Source organism: Rhinolophus sinicus, linkage group LG06 (assembly GCF_036562045.2).
Source record: "Rhinolophus sinicus isolate RSC01 linkage group LG06, ASM3656204v1, whole genome shotgun sequence".
Classification (NCBI taxonomy): domain Eukaryota; kingdom Metazoa; phylum Chordata; class Mammalia; order Chiroptera; family Rhinolophidae; genus Rhinolophus; species Rhinolophus sinicus.
In genome coordinates, this window is record NC_133756.1 from 71,064,220 (window position 1) to 71,089,123 (window position 24,904).

At 40.1% G+C, this 24,904-nt stretch overlaps 1 protein-coding gene across 3 annotated transcripts in view; it reads right to left on the reverse strand.

The window, feature by feature from the left end:
- Window positions 1-2,054: 2,054 nt before the first annotated feature.
- DSP (desmoplakin) overlaps window positions 2,055-24,904 on the reverse strand; it is a 41,180-nt gene continuing 18,330 nt past the window's right edge. The window contains exons 5-24 of one of the 3 annotated variants that reach the window (XM_019745418.2): window positions 23,714-23,842; window positions 22,744-22,794; window positions 21,669-21,830; window positions 20,963-21,067; window positions 20,003-20,098; window positions 19,505-19,630; window positions 18,798-18,950; window positions 17,451-17,605; window positions 16,523-16,649; window positions 15,569-15,770; window positions 15,085-15,311; window positions 14,240-14,406; window positions 13,659-13,797; window positions 12,897-13,090; window positions 11,770-11,932; window positions 11,191-11,274; window positions 10,637-10,744; window positions 9,976-10,074; window positions 8,696-9,193; window positions 2,055-5,968 (exon numbers count right to left, since the gene is read on the reverse strand). In XM_019745418.2, coding sequence (XP_019600977.2) covers window positions 2,744-5,968; window positions 8,696-9,193; window positions 9,976-10,074; window positions 10,637-10,744; window positions 11,191-11,274; window positions 11,770-11,932; window positions 12,897-13,090; window positions 13,659-13,797; window positions 14,240-14,406; window positions 15,085-15,311; window positions 15,569-15,770; window positions 16,523-16,649; window positions 17,451-17,605; window positions 18,798-18,950; window positions 19,505-19,630; window positions 20,003-20,098; window positions 20,963-21,067; window positions 21,669-21,830; window positions 22,744-22,794; window positions 23,714-23,842 — 6,210 coding nt within the window. In that variant the 3' untranslated portion in view covers window positions 2,055-2,743. Of the gene's footprint in view, window positions 5,969-6,898; window positions 9,194-9,975; window positions 10,075-10,636; window positions 10,745-11,190; window positions 11,275-11,769; window positions 11,933-12,896; window positions 13,091-13,658; window positions 13,798-14,239; window positions 14,407-15,084; window positions 15,312-15,568; window positions 15,771-16,522; window positions 16,650-17,450; window positions 17,606-18,797; window positions 18,951-19,504; window positions 19,631-20,002; window positions 20,099-20,962; window positions 21,068-21,668; window positions 21,831-22,743; window positions 22,795-23,713; window positions 23,843-24,904 lie in introns of all 3 variants that reach the window. The other 2 variants (XM_074335259.1, XM_019745417.2) reach the window with 2 other exon arrangements.

Genomic DNA, 24,904 nt, shown 5'->3' on the forward strand with positions numbered 1-24,904 from the left:
ATAAATAGGCCAGTAGCTGCAAGCAGATGTGGGGTAAGTTACGGTGAGTTCTAGAAGTAGTTTATTCATACTCTGCCCACAGTATTTTTCCTTTTTATTTGCATTTTCATAGCCCAGCAGCCTGGCAAATGTGAGACTATTTGGATGTGAAATGATTTTCACTGAAAATTCTATATATTTCCCTTTTTTGGTGGATGCACTGTGTATGTGAACCAAATCAAAACTCGTGCAGGTCAAGTATGTCCTCTCTCTAGGACACAGTACTTTCGCATCTCAGAGCTTAATGACAACTTTGGCAACAGCTTGGAGGGGCGTACTGGTTCAACCTTGGGAACTGCTTTGCACTGATGCTTGTTAATCTGTTTAATCATTTTCCTAGAGCAGTCTCCTGCCTTTCTAGGTTAGGCCTCTGTAATGGGATGAACTGTCATCAGCCCCCCCACCCCAAAAATTGATGTTTAATCTCTAATCCTCAGTGTGACTGTATTTGGAGACGTGGTCTTTAAAGGAGGTAATTAAGCTAAATGAGGTTCTAAGAGTGGGGCCCTAATGTGATAGGACTAGTATCCTTATAAGGTGAAGAGACACCAGAGCTCCCTCCCTACCCATCACTGCTTAAAAGCCAGGAAAAGTTGTCACCAGAAACTAATCAGGGATGACACCTTGATCTTGGATTTCTAACCTCCAGAACTATGAGAAAATAAATTTGTTTAAGCCACCAGTCTGAGCTATCTTATGGCAGCCAGCGCTACCATGTTTCCCTGAAAATCAGACCTAGCCGGACAATCAGCTCTAATGTGTCTTTTGGAGCAAAAATTAATATAAGACCCGGTCTTATTTTACTATAAAGTAATTTTAAATTTTACTTTCTATTTATTTTTTTTAATTGTACTTATAGTAAAATAAGACCGGGTCTAACGTAAGACCCGGTCTTATATTAATTTTACTCCAAAAGACGCATTAGAGCTGATTGTCTGGCTAGGTCTTATTTTCGGGGAAACACGGTAACACAGCATCATCCTAGCTCTACCATAAGGAACCTCCTTCATTTTCCCCAACACATTTATCACATATTGTTTTTCTTCCTTTTATATTACAAGGGCTATTTTTGCACCACGTATTCCTACCACAGGATCCACAGCTTCTGGCATAATGCCTGGCATTGAGAAAAACTCAATATTTAGTGAATGAAATTAATTACAAGTCCTCCAGATCGGAAGAGGAGCAAGAAGAGTTAAGACACGAATGCGGTTTTCACCCTAAGTACCAAAAGCCCTAATAATTTAAGTATTATCTTAAGTATGATCTTTTTTGTTCTACACAATTAGCCTTTCGTTTTCCTGTTTTCTATCTATAAAATTTGACTATTAATTTATACTGACATATGCAAGTTGTCCCACTGATTGCTTTAGGTCTTCTGCCCATCTAGACTGCAAAGGCCTAAAGTCAAGAGGCATCTACATTCTATTGAATCCTCATAACACTTAGCCCAATACTAGATGCAAAATAAGTATTCAGTAGTCATGTTAACTAATGACAAGTGTCTGAATTCCAAGTTTCTCTTTGATCCAAAGAATAGTCTTGTATCTCCTAGTCCTTGGGCAGGGAGCCAAGAACTCTTCAGGAACTATATTCATAGATTCAAGGGCAATTCTTATAGGGGACAAAATGAAATACCATGTATTTTGAGTATACCCAAAATGTTTTTTTTAAATATGTTGTTTTTTAAATATTATGATGATTTGTGCCCATGCTACTTGGTACTCACTGTCCAGAATAAACTAGAACTGGGTATTGACCTCTAGCCTGGCCTCTTTAGACAGGCTTCTTTCCAATGACTCTACCTGGTATACAACAGGCACTCAAGAAATGTAGAAAAAACTAACTTCAAAGACCAAATTCTAACAAGAATTCAGAACTAAAATAGTTTGTAAATGGCCTTTCTTCATATGTATTTATAAACAGGTGGTTTTAGACATATTTTACAATAATCAAAAAGCTGCTGCTAAATGCCCTTGTGTATATAAACATGCCATTAAATCAAAACACAAAAATTCAAAAGTCTAAAAGTTTATTGCCAGAAGAGCCAACTTCATTAGACACGTTTTTAAAGTATATCGAAAATGACAAGCAAAATAAACAGAACTTTGACCAAAGAAAAGCAAAGATGGTTATTATGCACATACAGTCAAATTAATACCAAACCAAAGAGATACATGGGAGTATATGGGTCATACAATCCACATTCTAAAACTAAAGGAGACTCATTCCAAAATGCTTAGGTTTGGGTCAGTTTTGGGGGAGATGAGGGCTAGAGGTGTAATTTTCTCCTAATATAGAAAATGGAAATACTTAGATAAGAAACAGAATGATGACTAAAATATCAATGATCAATTTAATTTTCATCCCCAAGAACAGAAATCTGTATTATAGGCCAACAATAAGTTCAAGAAAAATGGATCAAAAATCTAAACACAGAAGAAACAAATTCTAAATCCAATTTGTGTTATCCTTACAACTGATTACCACTTCACATACACTACATCCAGTGTATTATATTAGTTAAGATGAGCTAAGAAGATAAAAGGCCAGAAAAGCCTTTACTATTTGGTTTCAACCATAACTATGTTTGCTTAAGCATAGAAAATTCTATCACTGTACTGCAAGCACTAGATTTTCTTTATTACTTAATAAAGTAAAAATTCATGTAAATGAAGGTATAGCAACAATTTCCAATTGACTACTAGTGCCCAATAGAGCTACTGCTAAAGGAGTAGGAGGAGTAAGTGTAGGAAGAATTCCCTGTTGCATCAAAGCTTCCTCTCCGGGACCCACTGCGCGAACCAGAGCGAGACCCGGAGCGGGAGCCCGAACGGGAGCCAGGGGCAGAAGACATATTATAAGGGCTAGGCAAGCCCTTGGATGAAACAGAGGCGGCCTCCAGAAGGCGTAGGCCGGTGATATCTTCCACCATGGAGCGATTCATAGCATCCTTATAGGATATTTTTAATTTGGTTTTGGGGCAGGTCAGGATTTTGGCATAGCTGCTGGTATCTTGCAGCCTCTGAGATGCTCGGCCGTCAATAAACCCCTTTCTGATGGCTTCTTCCGTGCTTATTCTCCCATGCACTTCCGGGTCAACTAGGCCTCCAGTGAGGTACTGGAACTCCAGGAAGCGCTGACCTGCCTCATAGGGAAGCCATTTTTCTTTCACTGCCTCTGCTGCTGACATCTTCTTTCCCTTCACACCTTCAAAGCCAATGAAAGCTTTCTGAGCAGGCTTCAGCCTGGTGGCCATATCTTGGTCAATCAGGCCCTGGGAGACCGCATCCTTAAGTGACATCTTCTGACCTGTGGTTGGGTGGATGATGCCACCTGTGCAAGCCTGAGCTTCCAGAAGCCTCTGACCAGTGATGCTATCCACAATGCCCCGCTCTATACCTTCTGTAATGGAGATCTTCTCCAGGTTTTCTGTGTCAAAGATGGCTGCAATAGGGCTCAGTTCTTCCAGGGATTCAGACAGAGAGCTGCTCTTGATGGTTAAATTCCTGACACTGGATATGGTAGAAATCTTACTTACTGACTCATGTCGGGAGTTGCTGAAAACATCATCACTGACACTGACACCCATGCCACTGCTGCTGCCAACACCATTTTTCAAGGAGATCATATCAGCAAACTGAGTGAGGCTGAGGCTGCCAGATCGGTATTGATCAAAGAACTTCTTGTCAACAAGGCCCTTATCAATAGCATCTTGAATATCATACTGACTGCCTGTCTTCCTGTCTACCAGGACCACCCTGGTGGAGCCATCAGATCCAGTAATGGTTATTTCTTCCCACTCACACTCCTGCTCACACAGTTCTTTGAAGGTTTCATAATCTATAAGGCCCTTCTTGTAGGCCTCCTGAACAGACATCTCCTTGTTGGTTTCTGGGTCAACAATGACCACTCTACGTTTCCTGAGGGTATTCTTCTGTGATGTCTGCACCTGTTTCTTCTTTTCTTTCAGAGGCAATAGACAGAGCCCCGTTTCCTCATCCTTGATGCATCTTTCTTTCAGTTGCAGATAGGTAAGATTTTCTTCAGTGTTTGGATCAAAAAATCCTTTTGTATCATCACTTGGATCTGAGAGAATCTCACTGAGTTCCTCATTAAAGTAGCCCCTCTTGTATGCCATGTCCACTGGCAATCGATGGCTCTCCTTCGGGTCGATGATCCCACCGGTGGCAATCTGTGCTTCTAACAAGCGAATGCCATGGCCCTTCTCGATGAGTTCCTTGTTCATGGCTTGGAACAAAGAGATGATGTTTCCCGTTTCAGGATCATTATACCCAGTGACAGCTCGTTCTGCCGACAGGAGCTTCTCTTTGAACTCAATACCCACCAGGCCTCTTTTATAGGCTTCCTCCACTGGTAACCTCAAGTTGCTAACAGGATCCACTATAAAGCCAGTAGCTGCTTGGGCTTCCAGCAATTCCAGAGCAGTACCAGGTCGGACTAAGCCAATTTTCATGGCCTCATAAATGCCAAGCTTCTGCTTTGTGGTCTCATTGTATATACCTGCTATGCAGCTTGAACCCTGAAGGAAGTCCTTAATTCTCTCACCAACCTCATCATAAGAAATTCGACCTGATTCCAGTTCATTTACAGTGGATAGTCCCAATATACCAGAATCTACCAGCTCAGTGACAGTCACAGGTTGTCTGATTCCTTGGAAGGACATACTTCTCTTCTGTACCGACAGCAAGAGCAGACCAGTGTGAGGTTCGATTCTGCACCGTTCCCTCAACTGCATGTAACTGACCTTCTTTTCAGTGACTGGATCAACAAAGTTTTTCTGACTATCTCGGGGATCATTTAGGGCCCGATACAAATCTCTGTCAATCAGCCCACGGGCTAAAGCTGTATCTTTTGGCAAAAAGACACTGTTCACGGGGTCTACTACACCCCCTGAAGCAATCTGGGCTTCCAACAGACGCATTCCGGTCTCTCTATTAATCAAGTTTTTCTTGATGGCTTCTGAAAGAGATACTGTCTTGCCTGAAAATGGGTCATTAAAACCCGTGACAGCTTTTTCTGCTGTATATATCTGTTCACGGTCATCGAAGTCGATGAGGTCCCGAGCTATTGCATTGTCAACAGTCAGCTTCTCATTCCTATGGGGATCAATTATACCACCTGTAGCTGCCTGGGCCTCCAGAAGCATGACTGTGGATTCTGGAGTGATTAATTTCTTTCTCCTGGCCTCTACCAAAGAGTACTTTTCCTTAGGAGAAACAGAAGCTCCAGCGATAGCTCCTGCACCCCGAAGGAAAGGCTGGATTTCAGAAGCAACTTCTTCCACTGACTTTTTCCCCTTCAACAGTTTGTCCAAGGTTGTTTTGTCAATCAACTGGCACTCATAGAGCTGCATCGCCGTCACCTTCTTCCTCAGTCCATCAAACACCAGCTTGGAGGAGTCCACAGTCCACTCACATTCAGTCTGGGTCTCCCGATGGGATCCATATGGGCGCTGTTTGAGTTTGTCGATTTCCCTCTGAAGTCGGGAGCGTTCTGTTTCCAACTGTGACTGTGTCTCCCTGGTAGAGTCCTCCAACTTTCTCCTGTACCTCTCTTCAATTCTCTTGATCTCCGCTTGGAGTCTTTCAATCTCACTCCTAAGGCTGTTCTTCTCTCTCTCGCTCTTTTCTCTTTCTGACTCTATCTTCCTAATAGCCTCTTCCTTGCGGGAATATTGAGTTTTCCACTGATTCAGGTCATTCTGGATTTGCTGTTTCTCACACTCCAGGCGCTGTTTCACCCTACTTTCTGTCTCTATCGTTGCTTTCATACGGTTCAGCTCATCCTCCAGCCTCTGCAGCCTGATCTTATCTTGCTCCAGAACTTTGATTTTCACCAGAAGGCTCTCTCTTTCCTGCACCACCTGCGTGCACTGGTTCTTTGATTCATGAATCCTATTTGATGCCTAGAAGTTAAAAAGAAAGAAATGGGGAAAAAATGCTTTAATTATATCATATGACTACCATAATTTAACCTCTTTTCCTACTTTTTAAAACTTGTTTACTTACTTTCCCTTTCTCTGTTTTTTCCTGGATATACTAGTATTTTGTTATAGTACAAGTTTATGAAAAAATTCTGTAGATATATGTTGCCACTTTGATAAATGGCTTCATACTTACTATTTTTTTTCCATTAAAAATCTAGAAGTTGTAGACCTGTCTTATTCTTAACAGTAATTATGGTTTGAAAAAATATGGGGATTTTTGTTCCAGGTAATTACACACCTGCTATACTTACAGTTCACCTGTTACAGCTATACTAACATGTTTAAAAAGAAATAAAATTCTATGGATATATATACACACCCCATATCCAGCCCCACACAAATATTGCCTGTCTACAGAAGTCAAAGAAGTTATTTTTAAATTAGGGGTTAAAAAAATAAAAGCCAAACAAAAAGGGCCATGAGCAAGACAACAGAATAATGCGTGCAGAAAAATCATGTAAGCAAGAGAGAAAAAGTGATTTTAAAATTGCATAGAAAAATGCCTATAACATGGCTTTTATTTAGGAAAACTTTAATAGCTCACTAAGAGCTATCTTCTAGAAAACAGAGTGAAACACTCAGAGGAAGTGATCTTAGATGTTATACCCATGCTAAAAGTTCTGAAAGCAGGGCCAAACATGGGTTATACACAGATTGGCATTTGATGCTGTAACAGAATAGAAATTACTCGAGAGCAGTTGTCTGGATGATGACAGATAGTAGTACAGCGGTGAAAAGAAAAATTAGACTTTCTGCAAGCATCAGGAGCAAGGGCATAGTTCAGGTAAGATGGCAATGGGGTGAATTATTAGAGAGACAGTAAAGCTGTGATCAAATGTTTGTTAATACCTCTAAAGCCTGCTTTTGGAATTGCTCAATTTCCTGTCTCAAATTTTCCCTCTCTCTCTGTAAATCGTTAATCAGCCCCTGCAGTTCCAGGGTTCGGTTGTTGCTGATCTGCAGTTGGCTCCTTAGTTCAGAGATAGTCGTGTTTTTATCACTATCAGCTTCACTTCGGCCCCGTCTGAGCTCATCGTATTCCAGCCTCAGGTTCCGTAGTTCTTCCTCCAACATCAAATGCTCCTTGGTCAGGTTCTCTGTGAGAGACTGCAGCCTTTCGATTTCTATTTTGCTTTCATTTAAGCATCTGCTTTTATCTTCTATTGCCTTCTGGAAATGCTCATTCCTCAAGTGAGCCTGTTTGACATTTTCTTGTTCCTGGAGCAACTGCCGCTTCACGGCCTCAACCTCCAAGGAAAGCCTCCTCAGCTCTTCCTGGGTCCTCTGCTTCTCCCTCAGGTGGCCATCCAACACGTCTCTCTGCTGCCGAAGTTCGTCCTCGCTTCTTTTCTTAACAATGGACACCTGCTCCAGCTGCTGGGTCAGGCTGGTGATTTTTACCGCTTGCTCTTTCAAAGACCTCCGCATGCCTTCCAGCTCCTCCTCTAGCTGCTTCCTCTTGGAGGAGTCTTCTGAGGCTGTCCTCTTCAGCCAGTTCAGCTCATCTTCCACTTTCTGCTTCTGCAACTGCAAGTCTTTCAGAGAATTCTGGAATCTGGTGATGTCCTGGTCCTTCACGGATCTCTCCTGGGAAATCCTTTCATAGTCGATTTTCAAGCGCGTTAGTTCTTTCTCCTGAACCTTCAATTTGCTTATCGTCTCTGTTGCACTGCTATTTGCTTTCTGCAGGTCATACTGGACCCTTTGTAATTTAGCATTTTCATCTTCCAGGCATTTCCGTTCATTTGTTTCTGTTTCGACAAGTTGTTTTAACCTTTCTATCTCCTTGTTTTTATCCTGGATCGTCTTGGCAGCATCATCAAGAGACTGCTTATACCTAAGGCTCTCTTCTGTTCGAATCTGAGTGACCTGTCTCAGCTCGATCTCCAGCTGCTGCTTTCTTTGAGACAACTCCGAGCCAGTGGACTTCTGCTGCTGGACATTTTCTTCAACCTTCCTGAGATTCTCGGTGGTCTGGACTAAGGTGTTCTTCAGCCTCTTTATTTCTTCAGATAGGCTCCTGTTTTCTCGGGTGAGGTTGTCTATCTGGGCTCGGTAACTACTGGTGTCATCTTCCTTCTGCATGGTGAGCTGGTGGATGGTGGTCTTGGTGATGTTGATCTCTGTCTCAAACTGGTTTTTTAAGCTAATGATTTCCTCATCGTAATTGTTTCTTACCTTAGCCAGTTCATTTTCATATTCCCAGCGGCGCTTGGCCTCCTCCTGAAACTCAGCCTTAAGTCTTTCAATCTCTTTATTTTTGTCCTGAATGGTCTTTGCAGCCTCCTCCAAGGACTGCTTGTGTCTTGCATTCTCCTCAGAGCGCTGCTGGATGACCTGCTTAAGTTCTAGCTCCAGATGCTGCTTCTTTTGCATTATCTCAGAGCCACAGGCTTTTTGCTGAAGGGCATTTTCCTCAGCTCGCCTTCGCTGCTCAGTGGTCTGCAGGATGCTGTCATTCAGCCTGACAATTTCATCCTTCAGATCGCGATTTTCCCTTGACAGTCTATCAAGCTGATTTCTAAGATTTTTGGAATCATCCTCTTTTTGCATGGATATCTCCTTGATGGTGGTCTTCGTAATGTTAATCTCTGTTTCAAACTTGTTCCTTAAATTACTCATCTCCTCATTATAGTGGTTTCTTACCTTTGCCAGCTCATTTTCATATTCTCTCTTCCGGGCGCTCTCCTCCTGCAGAAGAACCCTCAACCTTTCTATCTCGAACTCCTTCTCCTTGATGGCTTTCTCAGACTCTATTTTTTGCCAGCCAAGGCTCTCCTTTTCACATTGCCTTGCTTTCTGCAGTTGGTCATAGTCATTTTTCTGTTGGTCAAATCTGTCTTCCACAGTCTTTCTTCTTCTCTTTTCATCTTCAATCTCATAAGTAAGTCTGGTGATCTTCTCGTTGAGCTCCTTTATTTGGCTATAGCACTTGTCTAGATTTTGCTTAGCTGCCTTTCCATCCAACTCAGCTTGTCTCTTCAGTTCCTCCAGGCTCACAAGCTTTGCTTTGAACTGGGAACACTCTGTCTGGTATTTCTGCAGGTTCTGATCCAGGAATTTGTTTTTATTGCAGTTTTCAGAGTTGGCATCTCGGGCCAGTCTGAGCTCCTCTTCCAAAACTTCAATCTTGGTATTTTTCAGCTGTGAGAGTGAAATGAGAGACACGTTGAAAGAAAAACACCTCATATCACAAGAAAGAAGCAGTTGTACTTTTCCCCTCCCAGACCAATGTACATTCTCATTTCTATTTACACACATATGCATGCACACACATGCACATACGGACACACAAGCACACGCACGAGCACGCACACACACCACACATATAAGCACACACAGAGTGATATAAGACAAAAACTACTTGACAAAAATTCAAGAAATCTGTATTTTCCTTATAATTCTTCTATCAACTGCTTGCATGATCTTAACAAATGATATATCTTTGAGTTTCAGCTTCCTCATCTATAAATGAGGTAATTTCTTCCAAGATCAAAAGCTTACAATTTCATAAATCTTGTTTCCTTTATTTCAAGTATAAAGTAAGTTTCCATATAAACTTCATTCAAGTATTAGAAATGAGGAATAAATTAATCACCCCACAGGACAAACTCAAATGCAGCTAGTCCAGGATGTTTATTCGTAATTTAACACAAGGATATAAAGATAATTCCTTGACCAAACAGTGAATGAAATTACTGTTTGGGGGCAAGTAAAATTACCTGTAATTACGCAAATATTACCTAAATCCATTTAGAGCATGGGACAAACCCCGGGCTTACAAGCAAACTGTATTATACTAACTGTGTAGAGGAAATAGAGTTTTATCAGTTAAGTATGTCCAAATCCATGTTATAATGAGGCAGGAATAATAAGGTTCTATCCCATTTTATTTTTTGATGCACCAAGGAAATAAAGTAAATTACCTTCAGATCTTCCAAACTCTTCAGCATCTCACTTAAGAATCTGTAATAGTCTCCAGACCTTGTAAGTAGTTCTATGTACCGAGCATGCATATCTGAAGCCTTGGAGAAAAGGAACAAAAGGGGGGAAAAAGATATTACATTCCAAAGCAGTCCTATGCAAGTTGAGAGATTTTGTTTTCTAAAACAGTAAAATAGTAAAATTATAATTTAAAGAGTGAATTCCCTTCTTCCATGCGTGCTAATGCCAAATTCTAGAAGTACAACAAAACAGAGGGCTAAAATCATTGTATTCCATCCTCATCAATCCAAGGTGTTCCCCCTAAACCATCTGACAGGTGATGGATGCTCTCTGACATCTTTGGGAAGAAGCTATCTTTTAAACATCCACTAAATATTCCACTCTTTAAAAGTCTCCGTCATTAAACCCAGAGCCCAATTTCTGCAAAGACTCTAACATACAGATTCAGACTTCTACAGATAATTTCCTAAAATGCATCACATATTGAATAGAAGGTACATAACCTACTATTCAACCTTTTTGAGTAGAACCCTATAACAAGGGATGAATTCAAGGATTATAGGGAAGACAGGAAGAGGACAGGGAATAGAGAAGAGGAAGAAGGTAGGGTGAGCCCGCAGAGATATGTAATGATATGTATACCTCTTGCAGAATCATCCCAGAAGGAGACTGAACCATAGTCCTCTTGATAGGTATGTTCAGTAGAGTTTCCAGTCCTGAGGTATACGAGGCCAGCTGGAGTTCGTAATCCTGCAGAATAATGAAGTTTAAGAAAAACATACCGAATGAACTTAAAAGGAGTCACTGACAGCTACAATTCCACAGTTTCAAATCATTAAGCTCTACTTCTAATCACCAACCCCAAAGGCTATCATGTGCAGCTAATGCCCAAGCAGCTAATATTATATTATTAAGCCAAGCAGTACATCTTTATAGCTAACTGGAGAATTTTGCACAACTACCAGTCTAAAGAATGAAGATCAGACAGATATTCCCACAGATATTGCCAATGTGTGATGAATTCAAGTTAATGGATAACAAATGTTTATGGTTTATTCAGGAGAGAATAAATAAAATCCATAAAATCCATATAAACTAATCTTCAATTAGTTTATAATCTTGAAAGTGAATCAGAAAATAATGCAGTTAATAATATTCTGGATGAAATACCAACATTCTTTGTAAAACCAGCATACCTTAATTGAATTTGCACAAAGTTCAGCAATTTTTTGTACTTCTTCTGATTTGTCTCGTTTGCCAGAAATTTCACTATGCAAGTTCTATATAAAAAATAAAATATTTACAAATGTTAAAGTGCATAAATATTTTTAAATAAATGTTATTTCCCTCTTTCATCACTGTTATTTTATTCCTTCAGTTTATTACTACATGCACTGACCTCGTATTTTCACAGTTAAATCTTAGGAGATGAACATGTTTTTCTATTCAGAAAAGAGAAGGAAGACCTTCAACTCTGATTATCTACCTAAGAAGTTACCTTCTAGTCAGTACTCTTTTCTGGTCCTTTCCTGTCAGTTTATAAAGATCCTTTACTACATACAACATTACATTATTTCTATGTTCATAATTGCATTTCTTTGTAAATACCTCAATGGTTTTTCCTCTGGGCAGTCTTTTTAAGCATTTACAAAATGGGTTAGTAATATTAAGTATTTATCATTTCAAACCCAGGCGCTGCTTTGAAAACCAGAGGAAAATACAGCTTACACCCAAATAATTTCAAAACAGCTATGAAATGACAACTTGGCTTGTACCTTCTGTTCATTCAAAAATCGCATGACTGTGTTGGAATCTCCAAACTTCATGGATTCTAAGGAATCTTGGCGGCGTTTGGCATCGTAGAGCCACTTGCAGAAAGCCTGATAGTTATCACGATAATTCCTCAGTTGCTTGATTTGTTTCTCCAGGTCCCATAATCTAGGGAAAACACAGATAATATTATTAAAATTGTTAAAGCACTGCTTCCATTCTCAAAGTATTTAACAAAGTGACCATATGACCCAGCAAGTCCATTTGGTATGTACCCAAGAGAAATGAAAACATACCCAAATATCCATCAACAGATAAAAGAATAAACAAAATGTGTCATAGCTATACATGGAATGTTATTCAGCCATCAAAAGAAATGGAGTACTGAAACATCCTACACCGTTTATGAACCTTGAAAACATTATGCTAAGTGAATAAAGCCAGTCACAGACAACCATATATGCATTTATATGTCCAGAATAGGCAAATCTACAGAAACAGAAAGTAGACTGGTGGTTGCCTGGGGCTGGGGGGATTGGAAGCAGTGACTGCTAGTGGATATAGGGTTTCTTTTTTGGGGTGATGAAAACGTTCTAAACTTAGATTGTGGTGATGGTTACACAATTCTGAATAATAAAAACCACTGAATTGTACATTTTAAATGGGTGAATTGTAGGACATGTGAATTTTATATCAATAAAGGTATTTTTAGAAAGCACTGCTAGTAAAATGAACCATGAACAAGATTCTGGAGATTTTTTTTCTTAAACCTTCATTTGCAGTAAAAGATTTAATTTTCATAAACTTTTAGAGAACATTCACTCAAAGCTTCTACTTCTTCCAACAGTCATAACAGGAGTTTATAGGACACAAAAGAGCTTGATCAATGGTTTCCGCTATTTCCCTAAGAACCTAGATGGCACCTGGCATGGGTTGATTCAAGCTTGGCTACTGTGGCGTACTCTCTCTCCATTTCCAACAAAGCTGTCCACAGGAAGTCCGTAAATAGAACACCTACTATGCCTAACTTATACACACAACAAAACCACGATTTTTTTATAGTGATTATTTTAAGTGACATTATTTTGGGAACAACCAAATGGAAGGAAAGTACAGAAGGAATGTGGCATACCTGTAGTCTATCTGCTTATCTATTCTTTGCCAGCGATCGCCCAGCTGTGTGACTTTTTCACTGAACTTGCCCAGATCCAGGTCATACAGTTGATACTGCTGCGAAGTCTGGGAGTGGATTTGCTGGGCTTTCTGCAGTTCTGTCTTCATGGTGGCCAACAATGATTTCTTCAAGTTCAAGTCATTTTTAATTTTCTGTCATAAGAGAAAAAGTACAAATTCATCTCATCTCCTACTTGATGCTACACTGACAGTCACCAAATGCAAAAATTTTATAAAACCCTTTCGAATATTCGTACTTTAAAGTGATTAACAATCAGTTCAAGAAAATATATTTACTGGTTGCATTTTCCAGTATTTGAGTCAGTGATCTCGTTCCTTGTGCTACCCCATTCAACAGGACTCAATGTACAAATTAGTTTGAGAAATGCTAAATATCACACTCCATTCCATTCCTGAATAATTGTAATATATATTACTGTATTAACGGTTCTGAGAAGTCCTGTGGTGAAGAAACCAGTTTAACTATGTTTAATTAAGCATTCCCCAAACTAATCTCACCACAAATTACTTTCTCACATAGTTCCTGCTCACATGCTCTGAACAACAGTGTACTAGAGATTAACGATTGACATCAATGTGTGGCCAACGAAATCTGGTAGTCCTCGAAACGCATGAAAACTTAGCGCAGCTTTATAATTAGGAGCCGAGTCCTGGATTATTCTCCGTAAACTGGGCCACTGCTAACATCCTTTCACATTACCTTCAGTCCACAGCGGTAAGCCTCCACTTTATCCAGATCCAGGCAAACAGTTTCCTCCTCGGTGAGTCTGGATTCGTAAACCTTTAACATGTCCTCTGTTTGGAGAATAGCCTGGAGTAATGCTCTCACTGTACATAAGCTGTAAAAAGCAAAAGAGGCAAATAATATTGTGGTCATTTCATTAAACTTTGGATATTAGCTCCTGCCACCATTAATGAAAGAAAACAATATTAAAGCAGATAAATTTTATTTTGCCTAGTTTATAAGCTGCAGGAGCAACGTATTTTTTTTCCCTCTGTCATGTTTCAGACCACCATTTTGCATTAACTGAAGAATTCCAAATTCTGGCCCTTAGAGTATACCTTAGCTGTAAGATACATTAGATCGCAGAACAGTGAAATTAACACCCTTGGCTAGAAGATCCTTTCTCAAAAGCACAGAAGAATGTAAGTAAGCCTCCAGTGAAAAGAGAAACTGTCAGGCAAAGGCTCTGGCAAGCCACACATATAAAGCAAATGAAGTCTGACAAAGTGAAGCTAAAACAAAGCAAAATACCTGAGATCAGCATTAGTTGGGATTACCTGTTTAGGTAGCCATCTGTAACGCCATTGATATTTTCCAGTTTCTGAAACAGCCCAAATACTTCATTCTGTAAATAGCAGTATTTCTCTGAACCTCTGAAGTTAGCTAGCATATCTTTAAGCTGGTTGAGAACTTCAGCAATTGCTTGAGAATCATTCTGCACACTCTGTCAAAAAAGAAGGAAAGCTCTTTTGATTTAGCTGTATCATTCTTACGATCATTTTTGTCCTTATAAAGTTCAATAAATGTAAAGGATTCAAGCAAGAGACTGACTTGACCCTCACTTCCTTCTTCAGGAAGGCCTGATCAGCACTGTGTAACTGTGACCCTCTTACTTAGAATATATACCTGGGACATTCCGGTATAGTGCCTAGGCTTGTCTGGGCAGACGAGATCACTGAGCTATTAAGTGAAACACCTGGGCTGTAGTCCTAGCTCTGTCGATGGCTTTGAGACTTTACTTCACCTACCAAATCTCTTAGTGTCAGTTTCCTGTCCATAAGTAAGGATAATTCCACCTGTCTAACCCATATCATAGGTTGTTTTGGGCAGAAGCCAAATTATTGTTTGTGAAAACTTTTGAAATGAACAAAGGAAGATATAGCACAAAGGAAGAACCCTGTAGCCTGACTCAGCAACACACAAAAGTGGCTTAATCCCCAGCTTGATGAACTTCTATAAATTTGGAAGCATGGGAAAGAAAAAAGGAAATTGTGCCCAAATCCTGTTTTCTTGAAAATCAATGTTTCTTGCCTATAAATATTTAAACCAAGAAGTTTTTTAATTAGTTTGCAGATAAATATAAGTATACTGAGAATCAGGCAAAATATTAATGGATACCTACCTTCAGCTCATTTATTTTCACTGTGATATGGTGAGAAGACCCTTGGTCAGCCTGAAGTATGTTTTTAAGAGCCATTCTGACCTCGCAGAGCTCCATCTGCCTGCGAATCTTCTGGAGCTCCATCAGCATCCACGTTTCTTGCTTGTCATTTTCTCTGTTGGTTTCAATAACTTTATTATGGTTGACGTCTTGGCAGGAACCAACATGAGTGATTTCAGTTGTGGTTACTGTGAAAATATGTTAGGACCACAAAAATCAGAGAATTCCTAGTTAGAAGGGTGTTAGGCCTCAAAAAAAATCCACACTCCATAATAGTATAGCTACTTCCTCTGATTTGATTCAGAAAATTTAGTGTATACATAAATGACTTTTGACACATTATTTTTCAAAGAACTAATTCTGAAACTAGTTTTATGCCAACGACTTCCTTTGTACTGAAACTGCATGTAGGGTTGATACAAAGAGAAGGATGCTGCAGACCAACCTGTCTGGTGCTGGGGGTGGCCAGGGAGCTGGATAACCAATGTCTGGTAGTGCTTCTGGGCATCCGTGAACTGAGACTGCATTTTCCGTTTGTCGTCATCTCCAAACATCTCTGAGCCTTGGCTGTTTCTGATGAACTCTTGGTAATGTAATTCAAGGTCAGATATTGTCTTCATATAATCTTCCTGCCGCATTGTTTTCAGCTGGAAGTAAACCAGGTAGAAGTGACTTATGGTGGCCCCCATAGTGTGACCAGGGAAAAGTTTGCTGGAAAGTACCCTGTGCTAGATGGGGCTTGAGGCAACGCTCACCCTGGGACCATGGGAATACAAAAGGTCTTTGAGGGGTAGAGATTGCCCCTAGGGATAGCAATGGGCTCTCAATTTTCTTTTGCTACACAATTTTATTCTTCAAAGGAAGTATTCAGAAGCTCCAAACATAAAGCAGATGCTCTGACTAAAAAGAGGAAAGGTTAAGGGGAGCCAAATTTGACCCATTTCATGCCCCTCTCCTCAGTGCCACCCTAGTCATCCCAAGACAGTCCCCTCACCTGGGATTCTTGGACCCCAATTTGATAACCACTGATCTTCAGTAACTAAAGCTTTGGTGTTCAGCCAAGAATTCTTTTACTTCTGTGATATCCAGTCAGTAATTTATAACCTAACTTACCATTACATCTAAGGAGAATAGAATCCAGAATACTATAGGACCCCATGCCTTCCCCACAGGTACTACCAGCTTGTCAGGTAACTAATTTGTCTCATAACCAGCTACATGTGAATTCCTCCCATTCTGTGTCAGACAGGCCAGAACCTCTATGGCAGGCTGAGCTGGTTCTCTTGATGAGCTACAACAGCATCAGCTGCACCGCTAGAAGGTCTGCGGGTGGAAGCATGCAGGGTAGGGAGTAGCCTGGCGCCTCCTCCAGGCAGCCTGGCTGGTCTTGGGGACCTACCTTGGCAATAGTCATGGCCCTGATTTTCTCGATGTCAATCATGCAATAGTGCCAGGAAACCAGGCTCTTCATGTTGATGTAGAGCTGGTTCCACAGAGCCAAGATGGCTTCGTAGTACTGCTCGATCCTAGGCAGCACAAAAGGAAATCACAGCTGTCAGACTGTATCCCAAATGGGAAACCTGGCCATGCTTACCTAAACTCACAAAAAAACTAAAACACGAACTAAGAGAGTAAGGGGCAAATGGATAATTTGCAAAACATTGAACATTTCAAGGCATTTGGACTGATGTACTCCCCCAAAGTACATTCTCAATGACCTATATTAGTACAGACAGCGCAAATCATTTTGATCAAAATACTATGTTTTTTTTTGTTGTGTGTTGTTTGCAGCACACACTTTTTAACTGACAGAAGTCTACTACTGACTGCGTGGGACACCAGGGAGAAAGCGGTTGGGAATGAGCTTAGAAATTAGCATACAGGGCTCATTATGCAACCCTCCCTATTCTGAAGGTGGCTGAAGATTTCCATGACTGAAGGTTTAGAAGAATCTGCCATGGACCATCTGTAAAATGAACGCTCCACCTATTGACGAGCAAATATTGATATGGGGCATTTTATACTTGTGGCTACATGCGAAATTATTGATGGTCTAAGAAGGGAAGAGCTTTGAAATAATGCCTTTAAAGTATGTAACAGCAATTATATAGTCCAGTGCTCCTACAGTCATTCTTTTCATCCTCCCTTAAAAACTATAGTATCTTTAACATGGGATTGTACGACAATGTAAAGGGACCTTCGTGAGGTTCCCCTGGGGTGTGAGGTTATCACAGGGAACCGTGTGTCTAAGTGTCTTCTAGAAGCATTTGCCCTATTTCTCTCCACTCTCGTTCACGTCATGGCTACTAGAAACTTCCACAACTTACTTGCCAGCGAGGTCCACGGCCAGGGGATTCGGAGGAGGAATAATCAGACTAACGGAAGGAACGAGCATGTCCACGCCTCCTGGGCCCGTCACATACCACTTGCTGCGCTCGTTGTTGTCCTTCAGGATGCACTCGTCCCCTTTGTGCACAATTTTCTGTAAGGCAAGCAACCCCATCCATGTTGTGGCTTTATGCATGAGTATACCTTTGTATCTTTCTTCTCAACGATACAAATAGAGATGACAACATGCAAACTGTTTGAGCTTTTTATCTTATTCTTTTTTCCTCACATGAAGATAATCTGTACATAACCCAGCAACACTGATGCTTTAAATAATACATGTGAGCCTGAAAGGTGTGTATAAAGTGAATTAGGTGAAGTAACTTTCCAAAGGTAGCCTGGGGAATCCATCCATAAAGTGAAAAGCCCTTTTGTAAAGCAAAAACTCAATCCACGGCTTTTCTATGTTTGTGAGTTCATGTTTTATGTATTAGAGTTTAGTGTGAGGGAGTCACTTGTCTCATTCATTTGCGCTCAAAATTTTAAAATAAAAATAAAAAAGTTCTGGTATCAGGTCTTCAGAAAAGTACCTTTCTAAATTAACTCCAGCACCTAAATAGCTTCTTTTCTAAATTAACTCTATATAGCTCCTTAAAATGGGTATTTAAAATACGACAAGTATCTTAACTAGTAAAACGTAACAACCTTGATATTTATGTATTTCAATCTCCATTTCAACTCGTACTTCTTATTTCTCCACACAAAAGCTCTTAAAACATTTCTGCATGGTAGAATAAACTCCGCTGTTTTATATCATTTATCTAATCAACTAAACACATTTTATATTTCTTAAATCCTCCATAGCTTCTATAAGAAAGTAGAACTGTGGGAATTCATAATAATTAATAATAAATGATTACTAAAAACAAGTTATCTTTCTATATAAATGCCGGTGTTTACCACAGAACCTGCAGAATTAATATGCTCAATTACTGCATAAAATCTGCAATGACACTCACTTTGTATCCAGCATACTGGTCATCTTTCTCATTTCTTCTATATTCAGTATTTTAAAGATAAGTGATCACAGATAAATAAGTTTTTCCTATTAGAAGTAGTAAGCCTTAAAATTGAATGGTTTAAAAATACCCTGTGTCCTGATTACTGACAACTATCATGTAATTCAGAACAAAGCTGCTGCAGCTTGCTGCTTTGTATACAAAAGAAAAGACACTTACTATGGTGCTCACTGAAATCTAGATTAAATTCTGCTCTCTTGACTGGCAAAAATCTGTATGAAGAGGAAGGGAAAGCTTGTGTATTGCTCTGAATAAGCGAGTACACACCTGGTCTTGTTTGTAGTCACACAGAGCCCTGAGAATAATGGGCTTATTGCTTCTGTAGTCTGGGTTACGTGGTTTCAGCTGCACAATCTTCTTGGACTTGTTCACCAAGTTCTGTACCTGACGCTTATATTCAAGGATTTTCTCTCGTTCTTTCTGCAATTACAAATAAAATCATACTTTAACATAGATACTCTGTGAATTTTAGATAAGATCTTCAAATGACATTAATATAGCTACTATGACATTACAAATGAGATACTGTTATAATTGCATTAGCTGTTAAAAACCACAAATTCATCTATCTTCAGGGACTATGGGAACCTGTCATAAGAAGTGACTCCAGAAGCTGCACAGCCATGAATTAAGTGGACAGGAAAAGAATATCATTGTGTAAGAGGACATTTATGTTGATAAAACTTGAAGTATTCTTTTCCAGAGGAATTTTCATGTTAGGTATTATAATCAGTATTCTCTCCATTTTTGTTTTGAGCAATAGAAATTACTTAAGCAAAAGTCATTTTCAAAGGTAGCAAGCATGTAAAGAAATTTATTTTGAGAAATGCCATTGAAAGATGAAGAAAATGCTTGCTTGAGCTGGGCATACGCTGTTCTGTACAATCATGCAAATCTGCGGTCTGAACTGCGTTGGTGGGGGCATTTTATCTCTCCTGCGGAAGGCTGCCGAGGGCCTGGGTCTGAGACGATACCTCTAGCTCCTTGATCTGCTCCAGTAGACGCTGCAGAGGCATGTTCTTGTCACAGGAGTACTTCTTCCTGATGGAGTCTTGAAGGCCCTTCAGGTAGGCTTCTGTCGACTGGGCCTCTTCAAAAAACTATTAAGGATGAGAGTGATCCCATGTCAGTGAAAAGCAACTCAATGAGCAATATCATCCAGTAGTTTTATTTCAAGGACGATCTTCGCTAAGAATCTACTTGGTAGGTAGCTAAAGAAAGCATTACAGAAGGAAGTATATTTACTGATATGACAAGAGACTATTTGAGGGATTGATAACCAGGTTACCAATCTATACTCCGCTAAACTAAAAATCAATAAAGATTTTTGCAAATTATATTGCAAATAAATTTATATGGCAAATAAATTTATGCAATATTTTGAAGATTATTTTCGGTGCTTTTAAAAACACATTCAAAAGATAAGGTATTAAGACCTAAAAGACAATTAAATCATTACTAAGTATAAAAACCTGAAAGTAAGCAGCATTCTCTTTGAGATGGACATCAATGCATTTGGTGATCTGAAGAATCCAGCTCCACTGTGTCTGAAGAGTATCCATATATGCCTGGAAACAAGAAAACATCAGCTGTCTCACCACCACTCAGCCCTATAGAGGCATCTGTTCTTGGGTAGATATGTGAGCCTGAATGAAAGCTATGAAATACTTTTTATCAAATTCCAAATCAAGCAAACTTTTTCCCAAAAGTTAAAAACAGAACTTCCCAACAGGGAACTTCTGGTATGGTAGAAATTCAAGTGTAATACCAGTTTTAACAAATAGATACCATAAGAGTATTAGTCAAAGTATTCACCCAAATGACATGACTACTGACCAATCAGAACAGACACTGGAGCAGGGTTCCTTCCTCCCCTGCACCAAGCCCTGTTGCTGTACAGGAGCTAGATGGGGAGCTCCAAGGCACCCACAAAGAGGGCTGGAGAGACTTAAGGCAGTGATTCTTACCAACTGATACGGAACTATTTCACATTTTTTAACAACCAATTTTTTAACATACCAGTGCTACCAGCTAATGTCAGCCGTGAGCACAGCCCCAGATGGCAGTCTAGGGCAGAGGTCAGCAAGCTACAGCCCAAGGGCCACATCCAGCCCACTGCCTGCATTTATAAATAAAATTTTATTGGAACACAGTCACGTTTATTCATTTACGTATAGCTATGGCTGCTTTCACACAATGGCAGAGTTAAGTAATTTTGACAGAGACCAAATATCCTGCAAGCCTTAAATATTTATTATTTGGTCCTTTCCAGAAAAAGATTGTCAACCCCTAGTCTAGGGTATTGACCCCAAAATACAAAATAAACTTGTTGTGTCTTTATGACGGGTAAGAAGCATTCATTTGTATAGTCCTACTTTATGAAAAGTTTCCCTTGTTTTCCCTAATAAAAACGTAAATCTCAAGGAGCCTACCTCGATTTTGTCTGAAGCTGGGTGCTGATTGAGAACAAGCTGGTCACTTTCTTGTTTAAGCTTATTGAGCTCTTTTTCCTTAACTTCCAGTTGTCGCATGCGTATCTGTGAATGGAAGAAAAACAAATCCTTCAGAGCAAGTCACCGTTGGTCTTCCATCACTCCCACCGTATTTAAAGGAAGGTGAATACAAAACTGCATTATGGAAATGAACAATGCCAAAGAATCTTGTTATGTTTTCCTAGCATTAAAAATCATCGCATTTTTAATATTGGAAAAGACGTTTAAGACCTGAAAGGATGTTTGAAATCATCTGGTATATGGCTAAGGCCAGACTGATGACACGTCTTGTCCAAATTCACACAGGTCAAGTGACAGAGCCACAACTGACACTGAGATTTTCTACTTCCAGGTTTTAATCCGCTGGGCTACTGTGGTACACACACTCTGGGATATGTGAGTGAACCCATTCTTACACCCTCCACTGTCTCCTGGGATGTTAAACAACGCATTACTCCTCTGAAGTCCACTGAAAAGCTTTCAGAAAGGAGTGGTTTTTCACGACCATTTTAACACAGGCTGAATCACAACTGGCTGATGAAATTATTACCAGTCCAGTCATCCCCACCTTGTCACCTTGTCGGCCTCCAAGGCAACAGCCTCGAGGCAAGCACCTACAAGGAAAGGGGGCGGAGGGGGAGCTTACGGAGAAGGCCTCCTGTTTCTGAGCGATGTTGGTGTTCTTGTCACTCCAGTCATAGAGCAGCTCCTCCTCCTCGCAGTCGTTGATCCACATGATCTCTCGGGACGTCGCCTGGATGATGTTCTGCAGCTGTCGCAGGTGATCCATTCTCTCAAAAGACCCTTTCTGCACAGGACGTTCAGAAGCAGCGTTAGGATAACAATATGCAAATTTCAAGGATACACCCACATGGTCCTTTTTACCAAAAAGAGCACAAGAATCAGTAAAAGGTTAACCTCCTGTATTCACTGACCACCTGGTATGTGAAAAGGACCATCCAAACTTGCGATGAACAAGGGAGCAATTTTAGATTCATTGAACAGCCTAATCCTGAAGACTCTCGATTCAGATGATGTTTGGGTTCAATGATTAGTTTTGGATTACAAAGGGGGAAATGGGATTCTTAAAAAGATAGATCAAGCTTTTTCTGCCCTCTCTCACAGCCCAAAAATTAATGGTGCCATCAGTCAGTCACACACCAGACCTAATATGAAAACTACTGTGTCACTACTAGCCATGTTATTCAAATAGTGTCACTTCCAATAAGGAAATATTGAAGAGTGAAGATAGTATGGCACAAATAGGCAGAAGATGGAAATATCTCTTCTCATGAATCAAGTAATTGATTCCGAGTCCATCACAAAATGGTGATGATGGTCTAGTAAACCTCTGTCTAAGGGAAACAAGCCTTATTTGTGCTTATACCTCATAAAAAAGGCTGTAATCCTCAAGTGGAAAAGCTTTATTGCTTTAACTGCAAGTGCTTGACAAGTGCTATTTATGTGACCCTTAACTTGCAAGTAGAACAGCACAAGGTACAGTGTTCAGGGGGAAAAAAATTCTTTTAAAATTCATTTCTAAAGGAAACACAGCAGTAGAAATGACATTAGCATCTACAAGGCCCTACGTATATTTCCAGGTACTTCCAGGGTCATTAGTATACCAATGACCTGGAACGTACCTTACCCCCAGACTGTGCTCCATATGGATGGAACTGAATTGAACTGAACACAGAAACCTCAGAAAGAAGTTGGCTTACCAGCAGGTTTTCATACTCCTCCTCCAACTGGTAGATGGCAGATTTCTCACGCTAGAAGACAAAGAGCAGGTAATGATTTCATTCCCCTTGCGGGTTTGTATAGAAACAGCAGCCCCCATAAAACTCCTTTTTGTCAGATACTGACTTCACATCCTTCTATAGAAAGACGATTCGCTCTATGAAATCGTTTACCTACAGGGCCATCTCCCCAGATGGTTTGAAGACAAACTCTCCCTGGCCTGGCAGTGCCATCTCCACAGAGTGAAGGCGTGCTCACTGTCATTTAAAGACCAACTTGTTACAAAATTGTAAAAGTCTAAAAATACAATTTAGGACTCCCTAGATCTTAGAGAAAATTGGTCAGATACTCAGGTGGACAAAAGTAAGGCAAAAAAGAAAGCCGGAAGAAAGGAGGATGAGTAGTAAATAGCTCGGTTCTAAGTAAAAAAAAAGTATAGACATCTGGGGGAAATCAAGCACCTAAAATCAGATGAATATTTTATGCTGTAATTCTCAACCCAGCTTCAAGTCAGTTCATTTACCAAATGGAAGGTACCAGTATGAAACATAATTTCCCTCAGTAGAAATACATTTTAATTACCACATAAAAAAGGATTCACCAAGGACATAAAACTGTATGACTGTCGGATTTTCTCTATTTGAAGAGATGCTCTGCTTTCTGCAAAAAAGAACTACCACCCCAAAAAATACTCATTTACAAACTGCACACGAATGAGTGTCTGTATTCCCTTAGCCTTTTGTTTAACTGCCCCCGCCTCGAGAGTTAATCTCTAGTAGATCTATCGGATTCCACTTCCCCATTTATGAAATGGGATTTTTAAAAATTTCCAGTCTGTGGGGAAAGAAATCATAGACTAATGTGTCAGACAAAATTGCCTGGGATCAAGTCATTACGCACAATCCTGCAGTACGCTTTCCGAAACCACTAAAGGGAAACATTTCAAAGTACCAGGTCGGCTTTAATTTTGTCCAGCTGCCAGCGATAGTCCCCGATGGCATTGTGGATGGCCCTGTGGCTGCCGATGTGCTGCTCCACGGAGGCCAGGTCCACACCCCAGGAAATCATGTCCATCTCCGCCTGCGAGGGAAAGAGCGAGCCCTTCATTCCGAATCCCATGCACCCACCTCCCCTCACCGACAGCATCAGGGGCCAGAGGGCCAAGGGACATACACAGCTTCCATTCCGGTAAAACTGGAAATGTGAATACTCACCACTGAACCCCCCCCCCAAAAAAGTTTAAAGGCTTGGCATTTCCAAATATCTAATGGGGGTTGCCAAATACTTCCCTCAACTTGTTTGACATCAGCTCAAGATATGCTGAGGAGAGAGGATGCAGAAAAAGAGATCCTTGAAACCTAGATCATGTCCTCTGAAGAAAAAAAAAATCTACATGTACACATGCAAGAGGTGTGTGTGTACATGCGCATAGTATGTGTGTCTGTCTCTGTACTATATCCAACATGTTGTATGTTATAAAATACTGATAGAAGTTTCTATAGTCAGTCATTTTAAAATGTGCACCAAAAACAGTTCATTAAGCTCAATCACATCCTACTTCCCAAGCTAAATAACTAATGTAAAAGTATTTTTTGTTGTTTTTCTCTAAATTGTTTAGATTAATGTATCTTTAAAGTGAGCATTTACTATTACCTTTCAGGAAGCAGAACTCCCTCCCTATGGCTCATTTCAAAGAGAAGTTACTATGTATACACAATGCCTGAATTTCAATGAATGCTGGCAACACCAAGATCATGGATTTATATTAGCTTTTTAAACACTAAATCTAACTTTCTATTTTGAGTCTCCACTCCTTCAAATTTAAGAATGCCACATAATAAGAATCAAACACATTATGCCACGAATTTCGTACTGTGTCAAGTCTGTTATCTCGTCTTTCTTTTGCCTGAGCTCATGTAAATTTCCAAATCACCTGTGTCATCTCTTAGACATGCCAAAGTCAAACATTCCAGTCTGCTATTGCAGCAAGAACATAACACACATTGTTCTAAGCCACATCCATGTTCCAATATACTTGGCAAGCTTTCAGAAAGGGAAGCCATTTCAGAGTCAGACGACTGAAATTTACCCAGGACTCTGACCCTTTTCTCCCACAGCTCATTTTGGCTTCCACAGAAACAG